Here is an 11426-nt window from a genome sequence, read left to right as displayed (position 1 = left end):
ACTTACGACTAAAAACTAAACTTACAACTAAAATCACATTCCTTTTACTATTTATAATATAGTATTATTTAACAAGTTCATGTGTAAATTGGACATTTTTGGCATGAGGGAGCCAGTTTAAAACGCTCGTTTCTATTCGACGAACCCCTTAAAGGCTCCAAATCTTTAAAATTAACTTGACGTTTCGTTTTGACAAGGTGTGATATTTATCAAAATCCGTTCACCCAGGAGAAAATTCTCAAATTCTGCCAGTCGAACAAAAAAATTATTTTTTCATTTTACCCCCCTTTAATTTCGCGGTCGTTTACTATCTCTGTATTTTTATTAAAATAAACTTTTCATTTCACTTAAAAGAAATCGACCGTGAATAAAATAATGAATTAAATAACTGTGAGAAGTAAAAAGTTGTTAGAGGTTCCTAATCGCTTTCCATTGTTTTTTCTTAACAGCAACTGAAAAAACCGATAAAATAATGCCATTGTTGAGTTGTCGTATTGCCATTGTCAGTGATTTGTGTTAACTTGCGGAACCAGTAATAATTGTACACGGATGAGGATGAGGCATGAAGTACTTGGACAAATACCTACCTGCAACAATTCGAAAACGTGTTGAATGTTGTACTACTTATCAACAGTGGTGGTGGGCATTTTGTACATTTATTGTAAGAATCGTTAGACTGTGTTTTATTTGGGACTACCAAGAATTTAAAATTATTGTTATTTGGTTTCGTGATAAAGTGTGTAAATTAAGGAGGTTAAACCTCCTTGGTGTATATAGTTAATGAATCAACATGCTTTCACTTTTACGGTTTATTTTTTGTGGGTTCATTCTTTTTATTAGACACAATAATGCTTCCCCAAAAGTTACTACACTTATTGGTTGTGCTTGACGAGTTTTATTACCACTTAAAATTATTGTAAGTAGGTATCGTGCGTTCATTTATCCTCAAAGTTGGCGTTGGAGAGTCTTGTCCCACATTATTGTAAAGAATCTGCAATGGCAGCTCCTCCGGTACACGCTATACCAGATGTTATGTGGAAGTGCACGTAATAAATTTAATCACCAATAGAACTCTTTATGCCAGAGCGAAAGTGAAAACTTCACCCACTGGTAACTATGGATACAGACTCACTCTCTAGGGACGTATCGAACAAACATTTTTTACATATTGATCATTTGACACTTCGCTCATGCGATAATCAATTGAAACGAAAGAGCGAATGAAAATGTTTATGTGCGATAAAAACTTTACAGTTTTTTTGAAGAACGACCACTGTTCTAATACTAACAGTTTTTACTGTTTTAATTCGAGCATTTTAATGGAGGTTTTTTTTTTCGTTCTTAGTTATCAGTAGACTAAGGGTACGATTATGTTGGAGCTGCGATGAGCGAAGTATACCATTGTTTTCAAATGACAGTTTGCTCGTATCGCTCATCGCAGCTCCAACATAATCGTACCCTTAGGGAACGTTTATGTTGGAGCTGCGATGAGCGATAAGAGCGAATTGCCATTTGAAAACCATGGCAGTTCTCTCTTGTCGCCGCTTTTATCGCTCATCGTAGCTCCAACATAAACGTACCCTTAGGCGGAAAATAGTGAATTAGTGATAGCGACAAGAATACCTCTCACCATCAAGATCCAGTGCAGCGCGCTCGTGTAAATAAAACGATCCACGATTCACGCTCGCAGCGAAAAGATATGAAAGATACAATCAGATTTTGTAATTATTTAATCAGTCCAACATTATACAGTAAATAAATATTTGTAGAAAAGTTAAATAGGTAAACAATATCAAATTAATCTAATTTACTAACATAATGTAAAATATCATAAGTCATTGTAGATACACAATTATTTAAAGGTAATACAACTTTTACAAGATGCATATGAACCACCAGCAATTTTAAATGCAAACAACCCTGTTAAAAGTACAATAAAATACAAAGGTATTATGGTAGCTGATGCAACCTGAAAATGATTGAATAATGTAATACAAGACGCTAAAAGATGTGATCCAATCACAATTCCAACATGTAATTTATTATTATTATCTAGAGCATTGAAAAATATCACTCCCCAAAATGTATGCAATAATATAAAACAAAGGCCAGTCGCAGCACTAGTTAAAAAAAACATTTCATTTCCTGATTTTAAGCCCATAGTTCCTGGTCCAATTGCATCAGCAAGAACATTTATCAAAGAAAAAGCTCCACTGATTATACCAAATCCTAGTCCACTTACATATGCAAGAATATGCTTGTTTTCAATCAACTGAGTGCTGTCATCTGTAATTTTCTTGAGGCCGTTCTCAGCTTTTCGAAGAATTCTGTAGATAATGTATCGAAACGTCTCTTGAAAACACACAGAGAATATCACGCCAAATACTAAGTCTTTTCTTAAAGGTACGACAATGTACCACCAAAACGATGACAACAACAACGATACGAGCCAGAAGAATGCTGCCGCTATTAATATTATAATTCGCACAGGATCATGAGCGATGGTGAATATAAACATCGCAAACGGTGGACCAAAAGCTAAAAACGCACAACCAAAAAATTCTACCACAGTCATTGTGTTTATAAACCAAATATATCACTAAACACAACAAAAAATCTATATGCACGATTATAGAACGCTAAGTGGGAACTTATTTTATTTAATTGTATTCTTTAGTCTTTATATCCCTAGTTTCAGCTAGTTTATATCTTTATTTCACAAATGTCAATTTTGACACTCCTTTAATCATAGATATGAGCCAATGAATAGAGTATAAACTTGCAACCTCGTTTTCTTTGAACTTATTGGGATAATGTTTACTTACAAGAATAACTACAGAATTAATTTGATAAATGAAACCATGAGTTTCTTCAAGTGTAACATTAACATTTTTATTTTTATTATAACTTTTGTCTTATATTTTCCAGGTCATATATAAACTGTGAAAATATAATTCAGGTGTTTGATTTTTTAAACAGACCAAAAAAAAAAATAGAAAACTAATGTCAAGACCTGAGTTGAATGATTAGATTTCAAAATATACAAGAATTATCATCAACTATAGAATATACGCCCACTCTGCCTATGCCTCCTATATTTTTTGTTGACTGTTGACAGTTGACAGACAGCTATAAGCTATAACCTAAAACTTAAAAATTGTTAGGTTGTAATTCGCGTTGCTCGCTTTGGTTGTATATATTTTTTGATCAGATTTGATCTTGTATGCCATTAGAAGTTATTTAGTGAAATAATTAAAGTAACATTCTTGACATATCTAATCGTACAGCAAACAGTAAATTTGAATAAGTATAAAAATGGCGTTCAATTTTCCTGCATTTTCGTACATTATTGCTCTGATAGTTGATGCCTTTTTAATATTCTTTTCCCTATTCCACGTTATTGCATTTGATGAATTAAAAACAGATTACAAAAATCCGATTGATCAGTGTAACAGCCTAAATCCGGTAAGTGGTTTCAATTTACGTGTGCATATTTAATAATTCTAGACTGAAGTTCCCTTAATATCCCACGTCTTTACATTTGGGACGAAATATGCATTAGTTGTTTTTTTTTTTATTGCATATTTCAAGATCTATTATATAGTCTTAGCAAAAAATCAAAAGTGAATAGTATTACATATTTGAAAAAAAGGAAAAACAATGGATGGCACATTGTAATATATTTCACATTTAATTAGTATGTAATAGATTTCTAAGGTAAATTAGCAGTGTAATTTGGTATGTTCCTTCATATGTTATCTTTTACTGTAATTAAAGTAAGCAAGTACATTCTTGTATCATACTGCTGAAAATATTTATATTATGTGAAAAGATGAATGTTATCACTTTAACAAGTTTTAATACATGTTGTAATTTGCAGTTGGTGGTTCCAGAATACATTCTTCACATTTTCTTTAACATCCTGTTTGTTGCTGCTGGAGAATGGTTTTCCTTGCTACTAAATGTACCTTTGATAATTTATCACATTAACAGATATAGAACAAGACCTGTAATGACAGGCTTAGGAATTTATGATCCAACAAGTATTATGAATGCTGATGTTTTAACCAGATGTCAAAGAGAAGGATGGATTAAACTTGCTTTTTACTTATTGTCCTTCTTTTACTATCTTTATGGGTATGTAATAGCTTTAGAAAGTGCTCATGATCACACATGATAATATTTATTACAAATCTGTTCATTAATCTTTTAAAGTAAGTGATAACTTTTTAGTCTTAAGAGACATTAAAAGTTGTATTATGTACAATATTTAATTTTCAATAAAATCTATCAACAAAGAAATTTCTTTATAATACTTGATATAATGAAATTGCTTAATTTTGATTATATCAGTTCTGGTGGCTGTGCTGTAAAATGATATTTAAGTGGACTTTCAAACATGTGTGACCCTGGGTTTTACTCAGAACTGTAAATTCAGGTTTCTGTATGACAGTACAATGATTTTTAACTTGATTGAGAACCGAAATCCTTAATATGAGTCTGTTTGTTGCAGAATGATTTACTGTTTAATCTCGGCGTGAGTACTTGCACCTTCCAAAGAATTCAGAAGAACAAAATAAGTAGTTGACAGTAAAGTTTAATTAGAATTGTTATAAGGATTTCGGTTCTCCTTATTATGTTGGATAATTATTGGTGAAAGTATAAGCATAATAGAAAGAACCGATTTTCCTTGGAAATAGAGCAAATGCGATTTATTTCAATCATCTTTGTACATGTTTTTGTTACATGAATCTTTTCTGATTAACATGTGAATATATAGTTCAGAAAAGATTTACAACATTATCCATACATTTACTTACTAGTTTATATTCTTTCAAGGTACTGTGTAAATAAACATTTATCTTACATCTTTGTTTATTTTGTTACAAAAGTATAAACTTGCAATACAAAATGCAACATTTACATGATAACAAAACTTTATAAATATATATATTCTTTTATATAATTCTAAGAGGAATTTGCTTTGTTTTTGGTGTTACTTTGGAATGTTATTAAAAAAAAAAATGAGGTTTAATTTTGTGGGCATCTCTTTGTACATTTCAATATTGTATTGAAAAATTCCATAAATATACTTGAACTTAATTGCTTATTGCTTCTATAAGTTTTAAAAAATAAACCTAAATAATTAATACATAATAGTAAAAATAAAAGATGATTTGATTATTTAAAAAAAAATTTTTTTAATAAAACCCACCAATTTAGTTTCCTAGTTTTTCTAATAACCACTCCTCTGTTAGATCTTCAAGTTCTCTAATTTCATAAGCTCTAAGAACATCAGCTTCTCTTTGAAGAGAGATTTTTGAACCTGCATACATTATCTGCAACTCAGCATGGCTATCGCGTGGTGTGAAATAAATAAAACACAATGGATATGAAATTCGTCCATCCTTATGTTCCTGGCGGTATGATAAAATTACATACCGTGGCTGGTGGCTTTGCAAATTTTCTTGAAGTTCTTCAATTGTAATATCTTCAAGTTTTTCATCAATTATTATTTGTTGCTTTTCACGATCTACTTTTACTGAAAGAGGCACATAAAAAAAATACCACTTACTTTGCAAACTTACAGATTAGAGCGGCTGTATCTTGAGCTTTGCGAAAGCGAAACTCTTTTAGGGCTTTCTTCACATCATCGGTAACTTCACAAATATTCACGTTCCCTGACTATAATTATTAAATATTAAATTAAATAACCACTTTTATTGAAGTTACCATTTTCGGGTTTTAACAAAGAAAAAGTCGTCCTCTTGTCAAACAATCATAAAGGAGGTTAACTCAATTTAAAGAAACTGCTTGTTCTGTGATCTGTCAAAAAATGAATCATTACACACTGATGACCGGACGAGATTTTTGAATTCTGAGAAAACAATTTTTCTGAAATTTCAAACGCAGGTATTTACACAAAGCGATATCGAAAGTAAATTCACAATCTTTTAATTTTTGCAACACCTCTGAATTATTTTTTACATAAGCATAGCAGATAGATTATACCTTCTTGCGTGCTCTACACACTCGATTGAACAAATAAGAAGTCAAGATTAGATTGACAGAAATGTCAAAACAACGGTAACATTCAGCGACAATCCGCATGTGATGATTGTGATGTCATCAAATTTTGACCTTGAGATCCTGGAGAGTTGCAGATGACAGGAACTTATAAAACGAATGAGTTGAGTACTACTAACTACCGTTGGCGCTGTTAACAATTTGTACATTGCGAGTAATTTAATAAGTTTATGTTTACGCAAAATGTTTTGGAAGTTACAACTAAAGTCCAATCAAAAATCAAAAAACCACCACCTGTTGCTTTAGGTTGCTAAAATTTAAAAAACTCTAGGTAGTTATTTTTTCATACTATGTTGGTAACTAAATTACGACATTTGATTCAAAATAAAATTCAATTGCTTTGAATTTCGTTCAAATTGTTTAATTATTGCTTAGCAGGTTTCATTTATTTATTAGTTCTTATTATTTTTACGTAAGCATGCCCAGAACAGAATTCTCACGAATCCCCCATAAATTTGAGTAATTTGACGCTTAACCTAAAAATTACAATTCTCACCAAATTTTACACTAAACAGCGTTGCCGATAGTAATTATCGAGGAAAATGCGACGTTGGTGGTTTTTTGATTTTTGAATGGACTTTAAACTACCTGGAAAACTAAATAGTCCTGTTATTGATGTGGCAACATAATTGTATGTGTCAACTTTCAACAGATTCAGATATCCAAAAATTCCTTTCACGAATACATTTAAAATCCGTTTCTTCATCAGTGTTGAATATGATGAAAGTCGGTCTGGGGGAGTTGTTTTCAAACGCGGCAACATTGCTAACATGAGAATAGTACAGCGTGATCAACAATGACTGAGTCTGTTGGCAATGAAACAATTGAAAATACTGGTGATTTTTGTCTAGTAATTGGCACTGACCACGCATTGACTGGATTTTTTAACTTGAGATGACATTAAAAACATTCTTGGTAATGCAGGTTATGTTTATACTATTACAAAAATTAACCTTCGTTGGTAAATTTTAAATTTGCCAAATTTCATTGTTACCAACAGACTCAGTCATTCTTGATCACTCCGTATCATAGCAACAAAAAAAAAAACACTTTTATAAAATAAATGTTAATTAAATTGTGACAGTTTTCAAATTGTTTTCAAAATGAGTTGTTTCGTAGATAAATATTGCAATATGTAACAGGAGTATTTAACTTTTGGTGCTGCAAAAAATAACGCGGGATTAGCTGCACAGACCTATAGATACAGTTCGAGACACGGAATTTCGGGCATCACTGTCAAAACACTGTAAAAAAATGTAAAACAGGCTTTACATTCTTAACCTCAATTCTACCGTTTGCGACAATTTTGATTGACATGCGATTGACGTGAACAGAAAATACATTTCAAAATTTGAATGTCACGTTTGACAATAAAGAGTGATTTACATCGTAATTTTTTGAAGTGACAGAAAAATGATGCCCGTGTCCCTAACTGTACGCTACGCGTTTTTCTAACGGGAGGCATCCCAGTTGGCGTCTTGACCAACGACTGAGAGGAAAAAAAATGTAACCATGACAACTATTAACTACATTATTACTTATTACGTTGCTCCCATTTTCATTTTCACTTTCTGAGTGTTTTTTTTTAATCTAAAGGCTGTAGAAGTGCAGAACAGTTTTTGGTATAAAATCGGGGGTCTATGTAATGTTATGCTACTGAAACGCCTGTCCGTCCTTTTTGACACACCCGATATGTATAGCAGTTATATTAAAATGAATATATTAGCACAAAATTTATAAAATAATGTTAGATTATTGCATAACATAGAGAGCATCGCAGACGATGAACGGTGTCAAGCAATAACAAGCCTAAGACAATGTGTGCTTCTGGAATTCTACACTAGAGAGATGCAAAAAACCAAAAAATGCAAAATTCTGTCTCGCGTAATCTGTACGCACCCTGTATTACCAATTTTAATGAATTGAAACTAAAGAGCGATCAAATTAATTTGTAATCTAGTTAATCCATGAATCCGAAATCGTATGTCGTGAGTTGAACTCCACGCTCCAATAAACACAGCTTGAAACACAGGTTAGATCTCGACATATCAATCGCAAAAGACATACGGATTCAAATCCATCCAAAATTTGATCGCATAAACGAGGGTGGTGTAATTTTCTTACGTTTGAGAAACGGGTCGTTGTGTCGGCAAAAGATTTTGATAATTTGCAACCAAATATGAAAGTGACCATGAAATTAGAAATCCCGAGTATTTGAGAACATCTGTTTTGTTTTATACCTGGGGACCTGGGGTGCAGCGTCATATGTATGACTGGTCTGAGTGGTCTGTTTGAATTATTATAATTCCTAGTTCGTGTTGTTGAAGTTCAGAGTAAAGAAAGTCCGTATCTGGAGTTTAGACGTAGTAGTAGATGTGCCATTCCCATTATAAATGGAATATCTTGTTATCTCAAAAAAGAAAGAAGAGAAGAGAGATATATTTTCTTTTTTATTATATCTGCATCAGAATCGCCGTTTTAAGCACGCCTGAGCGTGCGAAAACAGGCGATTCAAGCACGCCGAGCTTTAAAGGTTGCTTAGGTAACAACAAATTCACCTACATTTTGATAAATAAACATTTATAGAAAATTTATGATAGCAACGAAACAACAACAATTGATCATTTCTATATCAACGATTAATGACACAGATTACTTCGAAAAAGGTATTTCAATTTACTTTTTTTATTATAATTTTCAGATTGTAGTCCAGGTATAATAAAAAATAGCGTATGATACACGTTTATAAGGGCCTTTAAAGCACTTGCGACGTTAAAAGCACTCCGCTACGCGTCGTGCTCTTAAACTCGTCGCGCGTGCTTTAAAGGCTTCCTTATAAACTTGTATCATAATATACTATTTTCATTTTCTCATTTTTAATTTTTGACAAGAGTATTCATTTTAATGACATATGATTAATATCATAAGCCAGCGACAGTTTCGCGAAACAATCGTACACTGTAAATATTAACTTAAAGGTGGTACAGTTGTTAAAAAAAATAACTACATTTATTATATTTCGTTCATAAAGACTCATTGAATTGGACTTGTCAGGTCAAAAGATCAGACGCGTGTTCTTCAACAAGTCTATTAGCATGGAGAGCTGGGGCAGAGGCCGGTTGTTGTTTTAAAACCAATTTGAAATTTACGACGTCATTTTAAAAAAAGCCAACAGTGCGGGGTTTATGTTTCCCCTTTTGTTTGCGTATTTAGTAACGTGACTCTTGGCGGGTTCACCAGCAAATATGCAGCAAATTGACTGGCGCGCACAAATCATTATCCCATTAGAAACTGGACCCCGAAGTAATATTTTATTAGTATACGGTAATCGACGAAGCCCCAATTTTGCTATAAAGTGACCGCATAGGAAGTTTATGTTGGCAAACAAAAGGGAACAATTTAAAATTTTAGTTTAGTACAAAAGTCAACATACGGAATAATTCCAGCTCAATTTATTTATTACTAACTGAAAAAAATATATGTACATATAATCATCTCTTCAATATTTAGAATATCGATGTAACACTGAAGCAGAAAAATACTATTATTGGTAACTTCAACTTTGAATTTTAACCCTTTACCCCATGACTTCTTTTATTCTCGTGAAAAAAATCAAGAGGGTATAACATTTTATTTTATTTTCGGTAAAAATACTCAAAAATCTTTATAAATATTAAATGTTAAAACGATAAGAATGTACCTACCTACCTAACGATAAAAAAGTTCTGATATCTTATTCAGTATGAAATCGGGAGAAGCCGTTTCTTTTATAGTGGGACACCACATTTCAGACAGTAGATATAACATTTGGATCTACAGCCGGACTTCTTGTTGGGGCAGTTCGAAAGCTGGACCTCTTCTTTTACTTTTATCATATGTTTCTTGGACATCTTCAGCACTTGGGCGTCCTCTCTTGTCTCTTTTTTTCTCACTTCTTTGCTAACCTTTCATAGTGCATCCGCCACTGCAATTTTGAAGTCCAATATTGCATTTAACATAACAGCAGCTAATCTCAAGCTATAGGACATTTATCTGACTCTGAAGGCCCGACTAATAAAACTATCTATAATATTCACCAAAAACAAGGAGAGGCATTTTGTACTTAGTTGTATTTCCCAAAGATTAAATCTGAATTTACTAAGAACGCGAGGGATTGAATATTCGTTCGGAGTTTCTACCTGATTTAACAAGAATTATGAATGAGACAAAAATGACATTTATGATAAAATATTTTTAAAGTAAAATTACAATGAAACGGTCGGTATAGTGTTCCCATTTCTAATTTGGTTTTACTACCAGCCCTGTTGTCAGGGAGTTAAATACCCTGACAATAGGCAATTACCGCCATAAATCCTAGGACTGTAAAAGAAGGTCTGTTGTCTGACCAGGTTACAATATGTTCACTATTGCCAAAACCACAACCCCAGCCCCTAATAATTACAATTGCACTGCCATAAAACCAAATTATAAATGGGAAAACTATACCACCATCTTCACCTGGTGTCCCTTCGGTGAACAATTGAATACATACTTGTTGCATCTTAAAGCTTAGGTAGATATGGACTGATATTAAGAATGAGTCACACGCTACATTTTTGGAACCATAGTTTAGCGTTTAACACATGAACGCTATTACCAGGAACAATTTTCAATCAACGTGTGGGCAGGAATTGTCGGAGATCGTCTGACTGGGCCTCATATTTTCGTCCAGCGTGGTGCAAGCTACGAGTTTAGATTTTTTCCCCAACGTGTTTAACAATATTTTTGAACATGATTGTGTCCTTGGCTACACGACATGATCTGTGGTACATATTTATACGACGGAGCTCTGCCACACAGTCCAAGAGACGCCAGGAGTTAATACAAAAATTTTGAAGAAAAGTGAATCGAAGATGGATACAGAAACCTATCTCAATTTTCTTAAATAATGGATATGTATAATGAGTTTTGCAAATCACTCAGATATTAACGAAAATATTTATAAAAATCAAGTAATTTTAGAGTCAATAATAAAGTATGTTAATTTCTGAATTCTGATATAAAGTTGTACAGTTGCGGAATTAAAATTTCGGGCACTATTTTTCTGTCGCTTCAACAAAATCTCTGTAAGCACCTTCTACTGTCATCATGACTGACATTCAAAAATTAAACTTTTCTGTGTCAGTCACCCAATCAATTTTGAATTTTGAGATTTCAGTTATATAGTTGCACTGAGTGTAATTAAATCATCGCTTTGATATGTTGCCTACTCGTTATTATGCCACAAATGACAATTTTTGAATGTCAAAAAGACAAAAACATGACAAGAGTAAAAAATTAGGTTATTAACGTAAAGGTTG

At 32.7% G+C, this 11426-nt stretch overlaps 3 protein-coding genes across 5 annotated transcripts; 1 reads left to right on the top strand and 2 right to left on the bottom strand.

The window, feature by feature from the left end:
* Nucleotides 1-1712: 1712 nt before the first annotated feature.
* Nucleotides 1713-2752, bottom strand: aph-1 (gamma-secretase subunit Aph-1). Its single transcript, XM_069047602.1, has one exon. It carries the CDS (start codon nt 2573-2575, stop codon nt 1853-1855), a length of 723 nt encoding a protein of 240 aa, XP_068903703.1. The 5' UTR covers nt 2576-2752; the 3' UTR covers nt 1713-1852.
* A 349-nt stretch (nt 2753-3101) lies between these two features.
* cni (protein cornichon) lies at nt 3102-4868 on the top strand. Its single transcript, XM_069047603.1, has 3 exons — nt 3102-3465; nt 3881-4137; nt 4514-4868. The coding sequence occupies exons 1-3, from the start codon at nt 3316-3318 to the stop codon at nt 4539-4541; spliced, it is 435 nt and encodes a 144-aa protein (XP_068903704.1). The 5' UTR covers nt 3102-3315; the 3' UTR covers nt 4542-4868.
* On the bottom strand, nt 4698-6161 carry GMF (Glia maturation factor). 3 transcript variants are annotated; one of them, XM_069047607.1, is made up of 4 exons: nt 6013-6161; nt 5734-5826; nt 5589-5685; nt 4698-5542 (listed from the first exon to the last, which is right to left on the bottom strand). In XM_069047607.1, the coding sequence occupies exons 2-4, from the start codon at nt 5734-5736 to the stop codon at nt 5220-5222; spliced, it is 423 nt and encodes a 140-aa protein (XP_068903708.1). In that variant the 5' UTR covers nt 5737-5826; nt 6013-6161; the 3' UTR covers nt 4698-5219. The 3 variants fall into 3 exon arrangements, with proteins under 3 accessions (XP_068903708.1, XP_068903706.1, XP_068903705.1); XM_069047605.1 differs by having other exon boundaries at nt 5734-5895; nt 6013-6126; XM_069047604.1 differs by having other exon boundaries at nt 5734-6107.
* Between the last annotated feature and the right edge of the window lie 5265 nt (nt 6162-11426).

Source organism: Tenebrio molitor, chromosome 5 (assembly GCF_963966145.1).
Source record: "Tenebrio molitor chromosome 5, icTenMoli1.1, whole genome shotgun sequence".
Classification (NCBI taxonomy): domain Eukaryota; kingdom Metazoa; phylum Arthropoda; class Insecta; order Coleoptera; family Tenebrionidae; genus Tenebrio; species Tenebrio molitor.
This window is presented reverse-complemented; position numbering and strand designations above follow the sequence as displayed.

What these genes read in the sequence shown, in the direction of transcription:
- GMF (XM_069047607.1), bottom strand. An exon ending in AGATACAGCCGCTCTAATCT is followed by an intron (nt 5,543 to 5,588) that starts GTAAGTTTGCAA and finishes TGCCTCTTTCAG; the next exon opens with TAAAAGTAGATCGTGAAAAG.
- aph-1 (XM_069047602.1), bottom strand. Translation starts at nt 2,575, where the DNA reads ATGACTGTGGTAGAATTTTTTGGTTGTGCGTTTTTAGCTTTTGGTCCA.
- cni (XM_069047603.1), top strand. Translation starts at nt 3,316, where the DNA reads ATGGCGTTCAATTTTCCTGCATTTTCGTACATTATTGCTCTGATAGTT. An exon ending in AGTGTAACAGCCTAAATCCG is followed by an intron (nt 3,466 to 3,880) that starts GTAAGTGGTTTC and finishes TGTAATTTGCAG; the next exon opens with TTGGTGGTTCCAGAATACAT. An exon ending in TTCTTTTACTATCTTTATGG is followed by an intron (nt 4,138 to 4,513) that starts GTATGTAATAGC and finishes TGTTTGTTGCAG; the next exon opens with AATGATTTACTGTTTAATCT.